The sequence below is a fragment of the Micropterus salmoides genome, unplaced genomic scaffold, assembly GCF_014851395.1.
Source record: "Micropterus salmoides isolate LMB-PRFRI ecotype aquatic unplaced genomic scaffold, ASM1485139v1 Ms_hic_scaffold_7, whole genome shotgun sequence".
In the NCBI taxonomy this organism is placed as follows: Eukaryota; Metazoa; Chordata; class Actinopteri; order Centrarchiformes; family Centrarchidae; genus Micropterus; species Micropterus salmoides.
Window position 1 is genome coordinate 28597771 of NW_024044459.1, and position 23368 is coordinate 28621138.

Sequence of the window (23368 nt, forward strand, 5' to 3'; positions counted from 1 at the left end):
CAAGTTCAAAAGTTGAGCTCAAGTAGGACAGAGGTAAAAGGTCGGTGCAAGGGTCTAATAGAAGTTGGATTTCAAGAGGTTCAAAGCTACTGTCAAAGTTAAAAGGGTAATACATTTACCCCCGCTGATTGTTGACGGAGCAGATCAAAGACGGGCCTTTGCTCTAAAACATGTATGCAACAGATAAAAATGTCCCTGAAGAGCGAGTATAAAGAGAAACTATAATTCAACTTTACAGTATTTTGAATATTCTCCACACTCCATTGCTTGAATTTTCAGATGCATTGCTCTCTGCAGACACCTGCAGAGCAGTCAGACCTCTTCTCAGTGTAGAACCAGTTTGTCAAATTCCTGTGAGGCAGTGGTCATTCACACAAACCATCCTCTGTGGAGGTTTGACCCTTGATCCCACAGTGGTCATAACATCAGAGGCACCCTCCAGCAGTAAACTGCCTCTTTGACATAATATGAGCAGTAAAAAATGGATACAGCACAGCTATATGTAAAATATATGGTAAATCATTTATTAACAATGTTACACAATTTTCTTCCTCAGCAGCATAGTTATGCTGAGGTGATCTCAATTGCTAGGTCTCTACAGAAAAAGAAAATCAAAATATACATTCAGAAAATGACTCCATAAAGGACTTCTTTAAAAAATTAATTTAGTAAAACATGTATGTATGTGTTCATATATATATATATATAAAAACAGAAGTACAGTAAAAATCAAATACAGTATCAAACATCTATATGAAAATGTTCTATTCAAAAACTGTTTTAGTGCAAAATCATTTTATAATATAAAAATACTGTGTCTGATATGAAGAACAGAGGACATGGGATCTTTGTGAGGTGAACAAGTTAGAGATGTGTGTCGGCGATGGGGATTCGTCTCAGCTCAACTATCTGGGAGTTGCTCACGCTCCCTCCGTCGTGGCTTCCAGGGATGGACTCGTTATCGCTGACATTAAGTCCAGACCCTAAAACAGAAAAAAAAAAGTTAGATTTCACTTCAGTCCAAAAACACAAAAAGCATTTATTCTTTATGCAGTGTATGTGCAAGAATTTCTGCAGCAGAGTGTATGTTGTTTTTGAGGTCTTTATATATTACATGTACCTTAATACTCAACAGTAGTGGATCATCTCGTATTCACAGTTTCATCACATTAGTGCAACAAATCCACACAGCTTATCTGTAGTGGCGATCATCTGTCACATTTGTCCTATGTAATTGATACTATATTAATTTTATATAATATTAATTATAATGTCTGTGTTATCACACAGCATACTGTACTGTATCTGATCAGTCGTGGGAACGAGTTGTAAACGGAGCAGACTGACAGACTGATGTAAGAGTGGAAGGAGGCAGTGAAACAAAGTAAGTCATTATGAGGACAAATCCTACAGCACGCCTGTTGGTAAAACAGTAACATATAATAAACACTTTCTATATAGTAAGTACTCACATATTCATATGTATAAATATTTTGGGCTACTATGGATTACTATGGATATCTACTGTGGGTGTTCAACAAGTAGATAGGAAGGTTACTATATGTTTTCCGTGTTGTTTGTTTGTTTGTTTGTCTGTTTGCAGGATGTCTTGAGAGCTTCTGGAGTTCAATGTGTTTTGGTAATAAATTCTGCAACCAGTCAAGAAATAAGAGATCACTTTAAGTGTAGATCCAGCAACTGCTGAAAGGGCTTCTACATGTTGTGAAATAGAAATTTCTGTGCATTTTCATATTAAAAATCACTGATGTGAAATCACATAAATAAATTATTTTAACATTTTCTATTATTAGGACAACAAACGTGAGATTTATTTCTTGGGTATACTTTTTACCTCATCTGCTTCTAAGATAAACTGTATTGATAATTTGTTCATCCTTAACTTTTCACTTTTCCGATTCCTAAATTTCTATTTTACAAGATGTCTTAATGTCAGACACTAAATACCTCTCTCTGTATTGATAAAGGCTGTTGGCTGTGTAAACACTAGGAACAACAATTGAACAAAGTTCAGGATTTTAATGTTCTGCTAAGTGGTACGTCGAATCCTTTGCATTATGCATTAAACCGTAACCTACAAAATAAGGTGATGTATGACTCTTATGACATAACCAGAGGAGTGTCCAGACCTATGATGCTTCATGCAGTCAGGTACAATATATAAATGGCAGCTTCTTCTTATTTGATAAGAAGACGCTGCCATTTAACAGTAAAACCAACAAGTTAACGACCAGCTGTCAGTCGTACTACGAAGAGTACATGTGTGAAGGTACGTGTGTGCCTCTGTGTGTGTTAATAGTTCACTACCAAATGAAGCGTGAAGACCCTGATTACAGCGCTACTTGCTGACCCTCGTCAGGCGGTGCCCTATTATGTAATTCTGATGAGCGATTTATCTTTACTGCTGACTGACTAGTTGAAATTAAAACCATAAGTTAAAAGTTCAGTGTGACGCACATGGCCTAAGAGAAGTTCAGAGGTCACCAGGGAGAGTGTGAAATAAGAAAATCCTTATGGCAGGTAGACAAAAAAAATCAGTTTTGAGCAGCAATATACAGAGGATTTTGACCCAAGTTTATCAAAAGAATTGAAGTTTTGAGTATCTGTTGTCCACTCAGCAAAGATCAAGTTTTATGTTTTCCAGAGACCTGCGAGGAGCCAACAGTTTTGACTTCATCAAATCTGGCAAACCTGCCTCTCTGCTACACTGAATAATATGAATGATAACTTCATCCTGCTGAGTTTGCAGATGAGGGGACCAACACATTCCCTGGCTCGGTTGCTGAAGCCTCGAGGCCATTTAAGGTTGAACACCACACGAGCTCAGGACAGCAGGGAGAGGTCAGGAGGAGAGCAGATCAGAGACAAATGTCCCGCTGCCACAACCGTCACTTTACTTGAGATGGGGAGTGACACACATGCATGGACAAACACACGCCTCTGCCTCTGTTTCACGTTGTTGCCTCACAAGAGGATATGTCCAAGTTAGAGTGTAACACTATCGTCTCAGCCTAGTGCACATATATTAACACCTGGTAATCTCGAACTCACACCTGCTAGCAAGGACATTTAATGTGTAAAGTTAAAGTTTAGTTTTTCTGGGATGCACGCTAGCATGTGCTGCTGCATTTAGGCTGCACTGATGCAGCTGAACAGACTCTGTGAGGTTCCAACAAAGTAAAGCTTGGGTTTCAAGATTTAAAGCCTGATGTGTCCCAAACAGGACAACCTTCTCTGCAAAGTCAAACTGAACCTTGGGACAAAAACATCAGAAGCCTGGCATTGCTCAATAGTTGTTAATGATTCATTTATTTTCCTTGAACGTTATTATCCAGAATTCCAAGAGATTAACCGAGAAAGTCAATGTGACCTGACTCAGTCGCAGTCCTATCAGGTTGGTCTTCACTACATATCTCTCATCTCTTCCAGAGCAACCAGCATATGACCAAACTCTTGTTATTTCAATGATGTGAGACTAAAACTGACTGGCATATACTTAAATCTGAGGTTTAAATGGTTAGCTTTCCATCAGCAGGAGCACTTACTATTGGCGCGGAGTAAAAGGGACTGAAAGATCTGAAAAGCAATAAATAACCAAAGAATAACAATCCAGGGACGAGTACCAGACAGAACGATTACCATTATAAATCTAGCCTCCCTCTGTTTAAAATAAACAAACAAATCACTGGTCTTTCAAAAGTCATGTTGTTTGCTCCTGTCTCGTGTCAATGTCTCGATATGAGTCTGTCTTCATTAATTGTCGCAATGCAAAGTGTGAAGTGATTAACTACAATTAATCTACAGCAAACTCAAATGACATTTATGAAAGCATCACACTACCATATTAATTATTACTTTATCACTTTATTTCTCATTTTAAAGTAACATAGTATGCAGCTTGTTTATAACAACAATTTAGATGATAAACTGTCTGCAGTATAAAACTTACACTGCAATCATTGGTTATTTTTTTCAAGTGTGCGAAAATGACTCCAGTGGAGTCACATTAACAGCAGAGGAGTGTCCCGGTGTACTGAAGATTTTGTTGGCTCTTGTCCAGCTGGGCCTGATTCTTATTCAGACAGTGTGAAGCAATTACTCAGAGATTTGAAAGAGTGAGGAGAGGACTGTCCATGTCTATGTGTGTGTGTGTGTGTGTGTGTGTGTGTGTGTGTGATATATCAGTGAGGTGTTTGGGCCCTCAGCTCATTAAACATTGATAGCAACAGAGGAAGAAAGGTTACCATGGCAGCAGAAGGATTTAAGGTAAGCAGAGGAATGACCAATCAGGGTCTGATGCTAATGGATGCTAAAGATACTGTAGGCATATGAAATAATAAAATACACACTCTTTGTTAGTGGTTAATCCAACATGAAATCATAACATATCTATTTTGCTATCAGCCACATGTGTCAGGCCTGGTTAAAAAGGTTTAATTTTGAGTTTAAAGTTTTGTGGCCAACACATTGCTTTTGATTGTGGTGACATTTTGCACAGTACCGGTAACCAGACTAAAGTCTAGTGATAAATTCAATATGTCAGAAATTAATCTAATAATTAAGGCACTTGAGTTGAAGTGGACAAAAGTGAAACTAGAAACAGTTTTGTGTTGACTCTATTGATACTAAAGTGGAAATTCAATATTATATTGTGATCCTGGTTACTGTTGCTGGTACTTTTTAAAACTCATGCGTCAGAAAATGACACTGTGTAAGAGAAACTCATTTTACATTACATAACATCTGTGCATTGGTGGGATCCTCACCAGTTTTTAAGGCAAATATGAGGTCATCAAACTCCTGCGACTCCTCGTCGGCGGTGACCAGGTTGGTGTTGATGAAGCCTCCCTCGGTGGTGTACGTTCCCATCACAGGACTGGGTTTAAACACACTGCTGGGCTGACTGCTGGGCCGCAGCGATGCTCGCTCCCAGTCTGCTGACACCTGAGGCACACAGATGCACATATACAGCCATATGAGCACATGCACAACTAGCACACAGAGATGGGGACTCGAGTTTGAGACTCAGACTCAAGTCCGACTTAAGTCGCGCACACAGTGACTTCTGACTCGACTTGAGACTCGTCCTCAAAAGAGTTCAGACTTGACTCGGACCCGAGGTGTGGGACTTGTGAACAATGTTTATTTTTAGGACACGTCTGATGAGCTTGCAGTTATTACCTATAACCTACCTACGTAACAAGTAGTATAAGCTGCGCGCTGCCACACGTGAGAGTGGACAACAAACACCGGCAGCAACTGCTGTGCCATTCATCATAAAATTTGGCTTTAAAACTTCATATAACAAGGTCCAAACAAAGAAGGGCTGAATGCAAAATAGGTTAGTAACCTGAGGTTAGTAAATATGTTTAGCTCAGCATTGGCCATTTAACGTTAGCTTGCTTCTTGCCTTAGCTACGACCTACCGGAGGTTAACTCTGACTGTCCTTCGTTATGAAAAGATGAATGAGCGCTTGTTTACTTGTGGCTGCAAACAGGTTCCAGGTTTATTGTTGATCATGTAACGTGACAGTTTTATTTAGTTATAACCATGTTTAACCATTTAGTTATATCATTATAACCACGAGTGACATAGAGAGTAGTTCTTAAGTTGCATATCATAGTTCACGTTAAAGACTGTCTTCATGTGTTGTTGATAAAGATCAGATCAATGCTCTGAAAACATTAACCTGATAATGCAGGGCAAAATCAGGTCAACCATTCTCATTATCAATACTCTCACACACATATATGCACATTTAATTCAGCAAATGGCTGCGTCTGTCAGCCATGTAATCATGTCTGTGATGAGTTAGGGTCAGCCAAAGTGCATGTTGTCTAAGCACCCCAAAGGGGTAAGGCCAACCCACAGGGCAGTGGGTTCACGGGGTGAGAGCAAGGTCAGTGGGTATAGGGTTTCACACTGAATCAGAACTAACAACATGGAAAGGATGCTGCCGGCAGAGAGTTAGACAGATGACAGCGGAGAATCAAAAATTATTCATTTTGGGTGAATAAACACTTCATGCATTCTTAAAGCAAAATACAAGAGTGAAGGGACAGAAAAAATGAGATGAAGATGGCAGAGAGTGAAACAAAAAGAGGAAACAACCACAATAATCACCCTGTGAATCCACAATCTCCCCTTGTTTTCCACTGTGTTCATTTATTATGAATGCCTCATCTGTCCATGTACATGTATAAATGTACGTGTATCTGTGTGTTGTACAGGCATCTGAGACTCGCCTGACTGTAACTGGCACAGAGCGTACCAGTGAGGTGAATTAGGCACCACCAGGCACCTCATACCTGTCACATCCACTTAGAGAGGAGGCAGTGAGTGGATGACTCGAACCTTTCAACAAACTATTCAACCCTCTGTTCTAATCTCACTTTAATTCCTTTTCAACCAATCCTCTCCACAAATCACCAATCATGTAAGACTCACCGCTCCTAGTGGTCTCTATCTGTACTCTTATTTTTCTTACTTTGCTGTAGCCAATTCTCAGATGTGAAGAGAGATTGAGAAGGAGAGAGGTAAGGGGAGGTTCCCAGGAGTAATGAAGTTAATCCCTGCCCCCTTTCTTCTCCTTCTTTCTTTCCCTCTCACCGGCTTAGTCCTTATAGGGTATTCTCCACGGACAACATTGCTGGGGAGAGTTACTACAGAAGTACTGCAAGTGTGTTTCCACTGTGTGCTTGAGTGTGATGTGTAGGTCGGATAGAAAGGTTGCAAGAGGAGTTAATGTGGGTGTTTGTGGGAGTTATGAAGACTGGCCACACACACACACACACACACACACACACACACACACACACACACACACACACACACAGATGTTACATAATGAGAATCAATCTGAAGCAGACAGGCCAAACAAATGTCTGAGTGTGTGAAAGTGAATGTTCTCTGTGGAGTTACGTTAAGCTTATGTGAGAAATGTGTGAAGGAGGACTGGGAATAGGCAAATAGAGCCATGGGAATGAGGGCATGGGAAAAAAAGGGGAGGGGACGAAAATCAAGCAAGAGAGAGAAAAGGTGGAACACATTTTTTTATAAGCTGGGTCTAATTTTCTGTTTTGGCTATCACTCATATAGGTTATGATAAGATTTTACAAAATGTCTGAAATGTGACAGCATGTGGCACCGTTTCTCCAAAGGGGCAAAGATCATCAAGTGGTGAGATGATTACACAGTTTGTAAACAAACGATTCAGAGTTAAAAGCACAAGCATGTGCATCCAAAATGTCAGTTTTAAGTTGAACCAGGAAGTGAATTATGTATTGGTTGCTGCTTCCCCAGATTTTAGCAAAGCAAAATGTTTTCATTACTAAAAGAACTGATGGCTAAATCTACAAGCAGAAGACACAGATCATAAAAAAACACAATTTTCCATTTAGTTTTGAGATGAGGACATAGTTAAGAGTGGAACATGTCATGTACGGCAACTAAAATAAAAATGCTAAGCATTAGAGGTGGAGAATATGGAACATACTTGAAATCCATATTATCGAGCTCTGTGTGTGTATGTACCTCCTCCATGGCGCTGATGAGATTCTGAGTTGATTTGCTTATGTCGCCCCCTACAGTGGTGGGTCCCCCACCCTGATACGTAGAGTCGGGACTGTCATGGCCACTCATCTCCACTGTGTAACTGGCTTTAGTCGGCCAACATAGCTGGTTGTGCATGACGAAGTACACTGCAATCACATACAAGCCCTGTAGAGAAAGAGGGAAAACCAGCATTAAGAAATTCTCCACAGTCTGATCTTTTGCAGAGCACCTGAAGATCATTTATGATCAGTCTAAAGCCTGTTTAGACAATCTGTTAGGACAAAGTCTGTGATGCTGGCTACATATTTTCAAACTGTGAAACACGAGCATAAATCTGTTAAATCAAGTCATACTGCAGTCAGGATGCAATGCATGGGTACTGGACAAAAGGTTCAACTTCTTTCACATCATTATTAGCAGCAGCATATCTTCCAGCATGATTAACATAAAATTACTTCATCATTGGGCCATGATGTCGTTGGAACAATGACAATTCCTCGTCATTACCAAATCCTCTTGGCCAACAGCAACGGGGCGCGAATTACCCCAAGACACCAGAGTGTCAAATACCACAAGCCCATCCCGTATTTCACAACACCCATCACCAGGCGATGATGGCAGACAGAGATGGAACGCACAAAGAGTGCAAGGCACAAAATGTGTGAATATGTGCACATACAAACACCCAACCTATCCTCACACACTTATTCAGACATATGAAAAGACTGTGATTCTGTCTAATTTAAAGTGACAAGAAATGGGCATAAAGTAAGTTCCTGGACACTGAAGGACAGTAATGATCCCTGACATCATAAGAGATATATATGATCTTTAGATATGCTAATTGTTAATAATTAATAAACCCAGATGTATTTAGTTGCCTTGTATGCGAAAAATACATGTCTATTAAATGTTCAACTTGTCTGGTGAGCAAAGTGTCTCATTTTTAACAAGATGCAGAGACTTAGAACTTTCAAAACTATCCCAAACAGAATGTTTTAAACATCTCACTTTATGACAAGCAGTATGTTACATACTCAAACTATAAAGCTGCATGTTACAAAACCACATGCATCTGTTTCTTTCTTTTCTGTGTCTAACAGAGCACAAGAAACAGCAGATCAGACAGCTGATTAGCAAAGAAGAGTAAACCAGCATGCTCGTATATAGTAAAGTGATCATCATTACCCATGTACCTGAAGAATATTGACATAGAAAGGGATTATAAACAGTTCTGATGGTTACAATCACCATTACAAGGAAGACAACAGGAACCGTAACTGGAAACTGTGTGTTTATGGGAGCACTGTAAAACAGGAACATTCAGCTTGTAAGAAGGAAAAAAAGGGTTGCAAATAGATAAAACACACAGAACACGTAACAGTTCATTGGCTGTGCTTTCTAGCCTGGAGTTACACTAACTGTGATTGCTGTACATCCACTTAAATGTATATGTGTCTGTGCATTAATGTGGAGTGTGAAGTGTGAAAAGGAGAGATTTAAACAATTTCATGGTTAGGAGCTAGGTTTGGCGTTATGAGTGTTTATACTGTCATGAGTTTTTGTTTGCATTTTCTGTGTATTAGGTTAAAGAAGGAAATACACTTTCATTGCGTGATAATATAAATCATTAAAAGCACAAAAGAAGCCATGTGTGTATTCACATATGGGTGTGGATGTTGTTAGCTATCACGACAGAGCTGTGGGTGATTAGCACAGATCATTAGCAGGCTGTGCAGCCTGAGGAACAGGCTTTACTACCTGAAGGGGGGTTAGGGTTAGCGGGGGGAGGAGGGGTGTGTGTGTGTGGGGGGTGTTATGAGCACAGATTGTTACTTGTTGTGTGAGGCCTGCAAAGAATTAGGATTTAGATGACACTGATCTGTTGCTTTTATGAGCACTGAAAATTATTTCTCACAATATTATCTCCAATGTATTGTGTGTAAGATTGTATAGACACGCGTGGGCCTGGGTCTTCTTTTCCATAATACCACACAGATATCCTGTGTCCTATTTTTAGGTGAGTACAAAGGTTGAATGAGGAAACAGGGGTGGAATTGAATTGTAATGGAGCATGGTGCTGCTTCACTGAAGTGGATGTCTTTGACTGTGACAATACAACGAGGTAAGGTTTACCGGCAGTGAGGCCGCCGCAGGAGGAAATAATGAGGGGTGGTACTGTGGTGATTTGATTATTGTCTTCTAATTGGGCCTGATGTGGCACAGATGTGGATGCAGAGTAGCAGTGTGGTATAATAGAAAACGAGGGAGGGAAGAAATATGGAGGGAGAAAAGAAACAAACTGTGGTCTGTGGATTAAAAAGTCAAATTTTCCTAATTATTACTACAAATATGACCAGTTTCAGAGTTTGGTTGTATCGAATACCCAGCTGCAGACTAAAGTTTGCTTTCTTCAAACACAGCGCTCAATAACCAAAGAGTAATCTGTGCTCTGATACACAAACACAGTGGTGCACAGCTGTAACATCTGCAGCTGTTTAATGGTGTTCGGTAATCAGCTGTTGGGGGGTGAGCCACACAACCACATCAACAACAACACCAAGGTAAACATGGAAAATTCTCCTAATGGAAAATTCACGGCATGAAGGAAACAACAACAACTGCTCTTCTAAACTTTGCAGCAGAGACCTGCAGTATAATGACTTCCAACCTCAAGGCAATGGAACAGAATGGAAAATTATCACATTAAAGACCTGAATTAAGGATAAGATAGCGTGTTTAAATAAGCAGCTAGTGGAATAATAATGTTGCCAGAAACAGGTGGCTATGCAGCACCTTAGTCTGTGCAATATGGAAGTACAAAGTTCGTTAACTCTTTTGGTAATTTAAACATTTACACATTGAGTGCAGCAAATCCAATAATGAAGTGACAATAAAATTAGAATTCAATCTAGTTATTAAGATGATGCTGGATGGGCGACATGAAATCTAATCTGAAGAGATTAGAGAGAGTTAATTTGTTAATGGATGTGACAATCATCACAACTTTTAGTTGACATTTTCTTGTGCAACAGTTTTCAACAAAGTATCCTGTAAATAGCCCTTTAATCAGAACTTCTTGAAATGGCACCAGGGCACATTAACACAGGAATTCACTTCTTTCATATGTCTTCAAAGGCCTGCATCTGATATGAATCATGACAATCTAATTGCTGTTCAAGGTGTTTGATAAGAAGTACATTTTCAGTCTTGTTTATCAGGATCCCATTTGCTTTCATTCAATCTCTTATGGCAATCCCACATAATGTCAGCCCTCTTACTCCAACTCTTCTCTCCTTCACAGCTAAGTAAATTAAGCTTGCTCCACAAAATGTGCATGGGCACACACAAATCTAATTGCAACCATGCTTGGTTCACAACAACAGCATCGACACATAATATCTTTCTTTAGCAGTGTTTTGTGAAAACTGGGTCAGACGAGTTTGTTTACTGCTAATCAATGTCTTTGGACACGCTTTGGCTTTGGGGCTCTTTACCTGTCTGTTCCACTCTGATGACTACTTCTTTATTCCCTCCACAGACCCAGATCAAACCCCAGAGGCTCCCGTTTTGGTCTGAACTTTGAGGTTGCAATGTAGGAGCTAGGATTGAAAATCAATTGCCATAGTTGTTTTCTAAAAGTCTTTTTTTTTCTCTTTTAGACAATGCTGCAAGGTTCAAAAGTTGGCTGTGAGGGTCAACTTGTCGAAAGAATTTCTTCCACCTGAAGCCAAGGGAAAACTGGATGAGGAGACAATCTATTAGGCTGGCATGAAGTCCTTTAATCGTATGTCTCCCCTCTCATTAGAAATTTCGCTGACAGCCATAGAGCCAACCAGGAGGGGACATGTGTTATACATGTGATGTGTGTGTGTGAGTGGGTGTGTTTGTGCGTGACTGCCTGCCTGTATGTTTGAGTTATTTGTGTGAAGGCCGACCTCGGAGGATTGGACACAGAGAAGTAGGAGGCCTTGGGGGCCTAAATCAAAGACAAGAATGCATTAAGGTCACTAAAGTAGGAACAAAAGAACTTTAATCTTGTGTTCCCATGGGATTAAAGCAGCAATCAAAGTTAAAAGAAAAATAAAACTGTGACATAAATTAATTTTAGGAATCTAACAAACGAATGGTTATTCAGTCTCTCAGAATCAGCTTTATTGCCAAGGTTTACACATACAAGGAATTTACTTTGGTGACTTGGTGCATGAATAAACATACAATATCTAAATATAAAAATATTAAGTTGACAAAGTAAATGACAGAACAAAAATTGTGCAAAAGAATTAAAAATCCTATTATTGACAAACCTGGTCATATAACCAGTGACCACTGACTTTAAAGAGCACCATCACACTATTGGTCAGCTGTAATAAGTGACCACATGATGTCACAGAGGGGAACAAACTCATAAACAAGTGCTAAGTGCGACATCGACCATTGGCATTGACATCACTTCTCTTCATTAGTCACTGTATCAACAGGAGAAGTTTACTTTGGTGCAACACTGTTGTCTTTTACATCTGGATGCCACATATCGTCACGGGTTACCACAGACCCGTTATGGCACACTTTACAGGCAGATGGTGTCTCTCAGAGGATGACAGAAGAGGATCACAGACATTTATCGACTGGACAAGAAAGAAAACCAAGGAGAGAGGGGTCGGGAGGGCTTCCTGGATATCTTTTTCGAAAAAAGGTTGTCATGGTCGATCAAAGAAGTTGAGTGCACATACTCAGCATCATATCGTGAGGTTGTCTTTGGGAAATAGACGTATTAGTGCTGTCAGCATTGCTGTAGAGGTTGAAGGGGTAGGGGGTCAGCCTGTCTGTGCTCAGACCATACGTCGCACACTGCATCAAATTGGTCTGCATGGCTGTCGTCCCAGAAGGAAGCCTCTTCTAAAGATGATGCACAAGACAGCCCACAAACAATTTGCTGAAGACAAGCAGACTAAGGACATGGATTACTGCAGACAGACTCAGCCGCCCTGATTTCCTCGGGCAGGCTGTCCCAGTATTCCAGCATGATATCGACCCCAAACACACCTCCAAGACGACCACTGCCTTGCTAAAGAGATACTGTAATTTATTCGCTCAAGATGCAAAACATTTCCACACTATATTCCTGTGCAGTCCAACGCTTAGCCACCCATCGTCACTATATTGAAGCCGTGCTAGCCTTTCCAAAGTGTCCGAACCAGTATTAGACCATCAAGTGACACTGTATGACTATAAAAACATACTTGTTCAGATGGTTTGGCAGCTCTCTTTGGTTGTTAAAAGACAGGTTTCACAGCAGGCTTTTTCAGTGAAACAGTTTAGTGAAATCCTCTCAGACAACACCGAACCTATTTTTTTCTGATCAGCCACATGCAATCAATAGTAATACTACAAGAAAAAGTTATTGATGACATTACCCAATACCAAAATGGAGAGAAAGTAGAAGAATAGAAGATAATAGAAGAATAAACTAAAAAGAATTCAGTTCACTTAGGATGCACACTTTTGTCACCTGTATATATCTCCTCTTATACTTGGAGCTAGTGTAGTACTTGAGACCGGTCTTGAGATCACTTTTTGATGGTCTTGGTCTTGTCTTGGACTCGACCGCATTTGTTCTCGGTCTTGGACATTGAGGACTCAGGATTTTATTTCAAGGGATATCAATAAATTTCTTTTGCATTATCTGATTTATTTGTTAGCATCCTAACTTTGACTGGATGGAAAACGTATTGCTTCAAATGCAACCAATAACCCTAATTAAAAATGTGTTGTTACCATTACCGATTTCAGCTCTTCATGTTTGTATATGGGTGTTTTAATAGGTATGTGGATCTTTCAGATCAGTTTGAGAAGCACCTATGATCTCGTTCCACATTTTATTGTGTGTCGGTCTTGGTCTTGACTGGTCTCAAACCCCTAAAGGTCTTGGTCTTGTCTCTGTCTCGATAAACTCTGGTCTTGGTCTTGACTTGGTCTCGGTTTGGGTGGTCTTGACTACAACACTACTTGGAGCACAGTGTCGGAATATAGACTGAGAACAGCAAACTAAGCAAGGGGTAAGCAGAGAGACAACAAATAGAGAAAAGCACAAATGGAAAGTGGAGAGAGAGATGGCAGTGAGAGGCTTCAGTGAGATGTGACACAGTGATAACCCCTCCTCTCTCTCCACTCCTGAGGCTCTTCTTGTGCTGCCTCACCAACACATCAAAGCAGAGCTTCAAAGTGGGATGAAGCAGCCTTCATCACTCTCTAAGTCAACAAAACATCAACAGACACACACACACTCACGCATGTACACAGACACACATACCAGACTAGTAGCCTAAATCATCAATATTTTATTTGTGGTAACTTCCAGAAAGCCCTCTTATATTATCCATGAAATGCAAACACACTCAGAATTACCACACAGAAGAAAAGATCTATGTTAATCAAAAAGTACACATGCTGATATTATTATTTTTGCACCCTGTAGAACCCTCAAATCCCCACACTTTTTCCTGGCTCAGAGTGCAGTTTGAAGTTTGCGAGGTAATTTGTAGATTTTAGTGTGCAATTAGGAGCTGTATAACAAAATAAATGAGTGTATCTTTAATGATGTAAACCCAAGTCCAACCTGGAAAAAGAAATGCTTGGCAAACTCAAAATACAACACACTTCAAGTGTGAGGGTGCACATCAAAACATTTGTTTGGATGAATTTCACTTCTTAACTCTGCACTTGGGACAAATTTATGTTAATGGTATCAGTAAATTGTCTTGCCTGCAATACAAGTTGGTGAGATGCTGCTGTTGATTGAGAAAATTGTATAAATTTAAAGTAGACAAGTAAGCAAGCATGTAAACAAACTAATAGATAAATAAGTAAATGAGCTCACCAGCAAACAGTTAAAGATGACGTAGAGGATGAGCATCCACAGGTACCTGTAGCTCATATGGAGTCCAGCCCACAGCCAGACCAGGGAGATGAGCAGGAACAAGTAAAGGACCAGCGGCACCTCTGGGCACAAGATAACAAACACAGGAGGATTAAAAAACAACATCTTCACAAGTTAGTACGCCAAAAACTAAATAAAATATATAATATGAGTATGTAATGTAATATCCAGTTGATAAGCTTGTAAGTACACAAGATAGTAAAAGCTTATGCCAGCTGTATTCTTTTTATGAATGTGCATGTACACATTCTCACACACACCACACACACACACACACACACACACACACACACACATACTACAAGTGAGTTTCACACTTCATGCTTGAATCTAGTTTCAAGTAGTATAGCATGTTTTTAAAGCAACGGCTGATAATCCCCAGTAAGAAGAGAAGGTTTGGGTGTTAGAGCCAGGAGCAGGCCTCAGGAGTTGTTTAATGAACCAGTTTTCACCCCCTTATTCAGCATTGGTGTACAGCAACTTTCTGCTCCAAAAGTCTTAATGAGTCCACATGTGGACCCTGGTTTAAGTGATTACTGTAAACTGCTGGAGAGAAGAAATACAAAATTGGCTGAGAAGACCTCAGACACACACACACACACACACACACACACACACTGAAAACCCTTTATGTATGCCAATAAGCAAGCACACATGCAAGCATGCGCTCAGGGCTGTACTCCCATTTTCCCCACTCAGGGCTTCATCTATTGAACATTTGCGATGCCACTAATGCACTGATCAAAAGCCAGTGCGGACAATCATTTAATTTGTGGAAAGGTAACAGACAAATGTAAATATATATATACATATATATATACACTTTATATTTTAAGGAGTGGCAATAGTACAGTGCAAAATAGAGTAGATTATCAAAATGGACATGAAATTATAACTCTGATTAATTCACTGATATAAAGAGTGTGTGTATGTGGCTAATTAATAATTACTTTTGAACAAACAGCCTGGTGGACAATGTTTTTTCAATTTTGTTTGATCGCTAATAGCTTCTAAATGCTTAACAATGACATTAAAACCAATCCTACATTGCCTAGTAACATTCTTTAGTATAAAATACTAATATTGAAATTGACAATGCTTAAAGGTTCAGTGTGAAAGATTTAGTGGCATCTAGTGGTGAGGTTGTGAATTGCAACCAACTGTCCAGTCTATCACTGCCCCCTACCCTTTCAAAGAGCATAGGACAGCTACGGTGGCTGAGACAGCACAAAAGGTTTCTCTTCTGAGACAGCATAGAGTAGTCAGTCCAGAAATTAGGTTTCTTTAGGTAGATATATTAATGATTTATATTTACTTAATTATTTAGTATATCCATATGTTACTGTGACTTGGACACTGACAAATAACATGGAAAATGTAAGCCAAGAGAGTGAAACATTGTCACTGTTTCTGCACCACAGCATTATAAACCACATAATAGATGAAATTTATACAAACATTGACAAGGGAAACACATTAATTCTATCTGTGATCATGGACCCTTGCCAAAACTGCCCATCAACAATAATATCTGGCCCGCGGCCAGATTATGGTGCTTTGATAGCTGTAAAAAATATAAATAAATAAATACTTTGATAGCGGTGCTGAATTAGATCTCAGTCAAGGTAGTAACAGTTACACACATAATCACTTCCTCTTTGTAGTTTTGCCTGCAAAATAAAAGTGTGAGAAGCTTGTTTGCTGTAATGCTTACTTGGAGTTGAATTGAGAGCTTTTTTCTTTGAAAAATTGGGAAAATAATTTAACAGAATCTGGCAGCAAATTAAAACAGATGTCATCCAATATCTGAATGTAGCAAAACTGTCGCAAGCTCCATCAGGAGGTAGTAACTTTAGCAGTAAAAAAGAGGAACAGAGAATGTGACGAACTTAAACAGGAGAAATTAGTAGTTCGGGGGTCGCCCCGGAAAAAAATCCTTGGGGAAACACAAATAGTAAATATGGCCCTAAAAACACATGCAACATGCACAATGCACACATGAACTGCTAAAATGCTCACTCTTTCCCCTGCATGCTGCATACAGTACAGTGTACACACACAACACTGTACACAGCATGCAGAAATACAGGCAAACAGATCTTCCGAATTAGGACTAGGTCAAGTGTTTTTAAGATAAGACAAGCCCACCACATGTTTCTAAACAGAGTTCTCCTGTAGCAACTGGCGCCACTAGTAACCCACTTTCTGTCAGTGTTGATAGACCACATACAGTATGTCATGCTACATAAGTACATAAGTAGAGATGAATACTTAAAATGTGTCTGTCCTTACTATAAAAGATAAGACAGATACATTCATATTCCTTTTAACAACTGCAATTGTAAGATTCATGATTCTTGATTAATGATGTGAGAGTTCAAGAGAACAATCTCACATTGAAGTGGAGACTGAATTAAGGCCACTGGCGTATCATCTATCAGTTCATGGTATTCCTCTCAGCTTGAAAAATCATTCCCTCTTCTTTTATTAGAACAGCTAATTAGAGGACAAACAAAATGAGCACTGCCAATCAGGAGCAGACTAAGTCAACAGTCAAGAGTGAGTCATCACAACAGAGAGAGAGTCAGAGAGAGGCCTGCTAAATAAAACAGCTCATTACTATCCAGCTTATTTCCTTCAAAAGGAAATAATGAAGCAGGACAAGGCAGCTGTTGAAATAAGCCAAAATAATGTATATTTTTAAAAGATGTGGCCCTTATAAAGACGATGGGTTACGGGGAAAATTAAAAAGAAAAGGCCGGATTTGATCAAATTTATAGCCTGATTTTTCAGTTTTTTTGTATTGGGGGCATCAGATTCTCTTTACAAAAAGGGGAAGAGATTTGTTTGCTAATTGGCCATCAAAGGTGCAATGCAGTAGTAGAATATTTTAAACACACCCTCTTTTTGGTTAGCATAAATTAGCATCGGCTTTAGCTCTGGTCTGATAAATACTGAGCTGATGAATAAGTAAAATCAAATGTATTAAAAGTGCATAATCACGCACACACAAGAGTCTCTCAACACACGTTACAATGGCAGTAGCACTAACAAACAATGCAACTGATAGATTATTAAGAAACACAAATTATATATATTAATAGGTAGAGATAAAACATTGATAACAATAGCAATAAATCAACAAGTTGCAATGAGAGGATTCAAACAAACAAAGATAATGAACCGACCAGATGATTACAGTAAATTAAATAATACGACTACGAATATAGCTGGGAAGACTGTTAGGAAGGGACTACAAAGCGGACCCAGAAGAACGCAGGAGGCGTGTTAGTGTGTATGACAGAAAGAGATGTGAGAGGTAACCAGTGCTAGCCCATGTGGTGCTTTATAGGTCAGTGTGAGTACTTTAAAATCAGCTGTAGTTTGTACTGGCAGCAAATTGGAAGAGGTTCTAGTTCTGGTTAGGATTCTTGCAGCAGTGTTGGACAGTTTCCAGGCTATTTGGCTGGGGTAAGCAAGAGAAAAGGAAATTAACAATAATCAAGCCATGAAGACATGAATGTATAGATCAGAATCTCTGTATCAGATAATGAGAGAAATGGGTGTATTCTGGCTGTATTACGGAGATTGTGAAACGCTAACTTAAAAGCAGACCTGATGTTGAATTCAAGCGACAAGGAACTCATCCATAAAGATACAGAGACACATATTTAAATGGACATATGTGTTTGGCCGGTCCAACAATAACAATTTTGGTTTTATCTGTGTTTAACATTAGAAAGTTAGAAGTCATCCAGTTATTAATTTCAGACAGGTATGCGTTCAGATTAGAGAGACTGATAGATCCACTGGGTTGAATAGGAATGTATAACTGTGTATTATCAGCATCATAATGAAAACGAACACAATAATTACATAATGGTAACACAGAAGAGAAGAGGACCTAGGATAGAGCCTTGAGATACCCCAGAAGTACCTATATATCTATATGGTCATATTTACCATGACCATATAGAGCACATTTTATTAAACTGACACAAAAGACACTGTACAAAAAGAGTACACAATAAGATGAATCTTATATATTACTTAACAAATGGATTTGAAGGCAACAGAAAATCAGCTTTATCCCAGATTGAATAAAATGCTGACCCCTCGATGGGAAATGGACAATGCATCAATTCAAAATTACACTGCGGAGTCACTCTAGCTGTAGTCTTCTGGTTGGTGTTATGTAGGACAGACTGTGCAGTTCACTTCACAAGTAGGATGGAAACACAGGGCGAGGGGCCCAAGTTTGCACAAAAAGCTCTCACGTAGGTGCCACTTCCCCCACCCTGTCAGTTCCACTCTGCTCCAAGTTCTGTTCCTTATCTCACTGCACTTTTCCTCTGGCTGAACCCTCTTATCCTTTCTTAGCAATGTTTCCTTCATTTTCTTCCTTTTCTGGTTGCCATTAAGACTTATTTCCTGTACATCTTCTTTACTTATTCTTACAATACTTTGGTCATTGTTTTCTATGGCCTCTATGGCCCATTTTGGGACATTCAGTCTCATTTTGGTATATGTTTGCTCAGAGTTAGAATAATCTGCTTAATAAGCATGTTCATACATTGCTTTACACAGTTTTTCTCACTCTCTCTCTAACTTCTCTCTCTCTCTCTATCTTGCACATCTGTCTCCATCTCCTCCCTGGTTTGATTTTTCCAGCCATGTAAGCACATTCCAGTCTGTGTACAAGGCAGAGCTCCCACAGTAAGGACAGGTTCCTAGAGCCAAATGGAGACTAACTGCAAAATGCTGACCGACTATTTGGTTTAGTGATACCATGAAGAAGAAGAAGCAGTAGAGTAGGCACAAGTGTTCCTTAGTTACTGTATGTGTGCATATGCTTGTATGGGTATGAGTATGCAAGAATGATGTGTAAGCCTTTGCATAAACAAACGCATGACAGGGTCTTAGCTTGTCATTGGCATCTTTCTGTCTGGTGGAGCTAAGTAATAAATAAACAGTTTACCATAGCCCCCGAGTAGTGCAATTTCTGCTCAAAAACTATTTCTTGTGATTTTCTCTGGAGACAAGTGAGCTACTTTTCTCCACAGGAGAACAGGCTCAGAGCTGGTTCCTGGTGTGAAAAGACAAACTAAGAGGAGGAATGGGTTCAACAAAAACAGCAGGGCAGAAAGTCAAGATGCTGCTGACATTACTGTCACACAGGAGGTCAGCAGCTGTAATAACAACAAGCTGTAATAAACAAACACTCCACACACAAGTAATGTGTGTTTGAACCATGTTTGAACGTACAGGCACAGTTTAAGCTGTTTTTATATTGTTTAATTGCAGAGAATAATCTGGTAAGAGAAATGATATTGTGCTCTTGTGATAACTGAAGAAAACACTGAAGAACTATAAAGAATTCAGAAGTAAATTCAGCAATTTACAAAGGAAAATAAGCCCAACAGCGATGGAAGAAGTTCTCCTTCTTTACTTGAGTAAAAGTAATACAGCAAAGAAATACAACAAATTAAGAATACCCCTCTTACAAGTAAAATCTCACTTAAGGAAAATAACAGATGTATTAGCAGCAAAGTGTACTTATAATTTAAAAGCTTTCTGCAGAAAATACAAACAAATATATTACATTATTAAATTGTTAATACTGATAGATGAGTGCATAAATAGCATTTCACTGTTGTGGCTAGTTGAGGTCCATTTAGATTGAACTACTATATACAATTTAGTCAAGTGGTTCCCAATCTATGGGTTGACCCCCTCAAAGGGTCACAAGAGAAATCCAAGATGATTAATCAGGTAGGGAAAAATAAAAAATCAAAGTTCAAATTTGAGTTAATTTTTGGGGATCATTGCTGTTTTTGTAAATTAGTAGATAATTTTACCTCATTGGGCATCAAAGAGGTAAAATTTAAATGAAACCATCTGAGAGGTTTAGAGAGGGGATTACTCTTTGGTAGAATTTTAACAATATACAGCTGTAATTAAAAGTCTTTGACATTTCAACCGAAGATAAGATAGAGGTGTTGCTATTTTAGTGTTTACAATAATGTCAAGTAATAATCTCCATGTTGGTGATAGGCAGTCTACTTATAACTAGGACTGATGAATGATGGGAACAAACTATTCCTAAAAACAAAACAATAAAATACTTTCAACCAAATACATCAACTTGAATTGACTTGATATGTACATGATGAAGCCATAACGAATATATATTCAAAGCTATCGATAACTACGCTATGAGAGCAAAATATGCCTAATATACATGTCTGACACCAAATAAAGCAACTGCACAGCCTTAAACACACAAAATACATAATACCGCACTTTGCAATCAAACCTGATTCATCACCTGTTTATTTCCACATTCCTGACCAAGAACAACAAGTTATTCATTCAACTCTGCTCACGTTGAAAAGTCTGTTCACCTCTGTATCGAAAGAACACCATATCTTGCAAACACACATTGTGGGTTCAGTGGGGTCTAAATTTAGTTTAGTTAGTTTATGTGTTTTTTATGCTGACATGTCTGACATTGGGCACAATGGCAGAGTTCCAATATTTGCTCAGGCACAGGTACATATCACACACTGGCACACTTTCTGGATTTCACTGACGTCAGAAGTCCTGCTATATCTCACACGGCCCTGTGAGTTTCACATGTGGGCTTCTCACAATCACTCACGCATGCACACACACACACACACACACACACACACACACACACACACACACACACACACACACAGATTAGCCCTCAGCTTATCTCATCAGTCGTTTGCTGCAGCAAGGCATTTGAAAATGTTGGTGAGCAAATGGCATCAGCTATCACACAGGTTCTGCACGAATGTCAGCTGGACAGGAACGTCAAGGTGAAGCTCACACTAATAGACTAACCCATATCTGATGTATCAAGGTGAATCAAAGGAGTTTTTATGATTGGTCTTTCATCTGACCACTGCATATGGCAGGACTGAAACTGATCAGGGTTGTTTTATCAGTGCCTGTAGCTTTTGAGAACTTGTACATAAGTCCAGGGAATGAGCAGAGGCGTAGTCTGTGCTAAAAACAATTTAATACTACAGACCTGTTGAGACATGTTGAGACAAATACTGATAATAATGCCAATACTGATACACTACTCTGCTAAAATCTTAAATAAATAATAATAATACAGGTCATATTGTTTGTGTGCATTTGTGTTCATGCTTATAGATGTGCATGTGTATATGTGGTGGTATTTTGTCATTATGCCTCCAGATAAAAACTATAAAACTGTTGCTGTCCGATTTTGAGCTTTTGAATTCATTTGAATGCCCATTCATGAGCAGCCTTTTCAAAGTGCAGCTGTATTCACAAAACTGGACACACATATTCACACCTCAAGGGCCGTTCCGTTGAGTTTTAGAAGCTGTTGAAACCTTTGTCGACTGCTTCTTCTCTTATTTTAGCATTAAACATACAGCACAGCATTCATGGTTTCCATAACCCTCAACTCACCCCAAACCTATCCTGTCGACTCTTGATCTCTGCTGTCCACACTGTCCCCCAGAGTAAAATGCTCCTGTCAGGAAAAAATCCTACATGCTGACCTTTAACCTGGTTTGTGAATGTAAAAGTATTGCTCTCTTGTTAATAATGCACACCTACCTGCAACTCAGCAAAACACTGTTTTGGTTTTATATACTACTTCAAAGGCCACACACAGTGTGTAGGGCAAACTGCTTGCCAGCCAAAGGACTGGCACTAATTCAGGCTTTGCTTTGTCATTGGAGGGCCTTGACTGAGCAAAACAAGCTAAAGCCTGCTGATTCTCACCGATGGCCACTGATTACAGCCATGATACTGAGGGACTAAAGTGGTTTGGTTAGGATCTTCATGTGCGGACGAAGTGACTGACTGCGCTAAATAAATGCCACTGATTCATACTGACCATAATTCCATGATGGTTATTTCTCTGTAAACAAGAACATTACATAAAGCACATGAGTTTTTTTTCCACACACCTTACAAAACTGCACTGAGTGCATTCAGTGCTTTAAATGATCCTAAATATGCAATGAAACATGAAACAGTGTCGTAGATAGGTTTTAAAGTTGCCATATTAACCCAAAGAACATCAGAGTGTATAAAACACTTTTCTACCATTATACTTTAAACTACTTTGCTTTAAACTGTGTCATTCCATTAAGTTGAATTAGCTGAATAAAAATGTGACTGTCAGCATTATTATTATTTCAGTCGGAAAAGCAGGTATTGCTAATGTTTTGTTCCTGTCTCATGAATCCATTTGGTATACACAGACCAAACAGAGACAGAGCCTGTAAGCTGAGCAAAAATAGAGGCTGAAACCTTTAGACAAAAATAGGGGTGGATGCAGTCTAGTTCCTGAGGGCATCCTGGCAGCAGGTTATTTGTTTTTGTGGTGTTATGTGTGCAGAGTGAAAAATTGCGTGATTGTGCACGTAAGCAACTTTATCTTTTTATGTGCACACATATTTTTGCCTTTTAAAGTAGAAGCACAAGAGTGCACATAATCCGTGCTTATGTATGACAACATTTATTGGAGTGTTTGTGTATACGTTTATGTATTTGGAGGTTTGTTGGGTACCTGTGCTGTTGGTTCGCCCGCGGTAAATGTCGTCGTAGTTCTTCCACTGCTGAGTAACCTGGTAGGCGTGGATGAATACGACCACCACCGCAACCAGACAGATGAGTGGCACCAGCACCGCCGTGCACAGAGCTGCGTAGATGTTCGGGATGAAGCATCTAGAGGAGGGTCATTCAGAAATGTGAGTGATTAGTTTTGTTTCAGCGTATGTAGAAAGAAGCAGAATGTACTTGAAAAGAAGAGAAATGGAAAGACAGAGTGGTGGAAG

At 39.3% G+C, this 23368-nt stretch overlaps 1 protein-coding gene and 1 long non-coding RNA gene across 2 annotated transcripts in view; one reads left to right on the forward strand and one right to left on the reverse strand.

Moving 5' to 3' along the window:
• Positions 1–501: 501 nt before the first annotated feature.
• adgrv1 (adhesion G protein-coupled receptor V1) overlaps positions 502–23368 on the reverse strand; it is a 108583-nt gene continuing 85716 nt past the window's right edge. Inside the window, 5 exon segments of the mRNA XM_038704464.1 lie at positions 502–983; positions 4785–4962; positions 7553–7738; positions 14454–14575; positions 23101–23258. Coding sequence (XP_038560392.1) covers positions 865–983; positions 4785–4962; positions 7553–7738; positions 14454–14575; positions 23101–23258 — 763 coding nt within the window. The 3' untranslated portion in view covers positions 502–864.
• LOC119892276 lies at positions 7779–13356 on the forward strand. The gene is made up of 2 exons (XR_005442529.1): positions 7779–9698; positions 11236–13356. It is a non-coding gene; the product is annotated as an uncharacterized LOC119892276 (long non-coding RNA).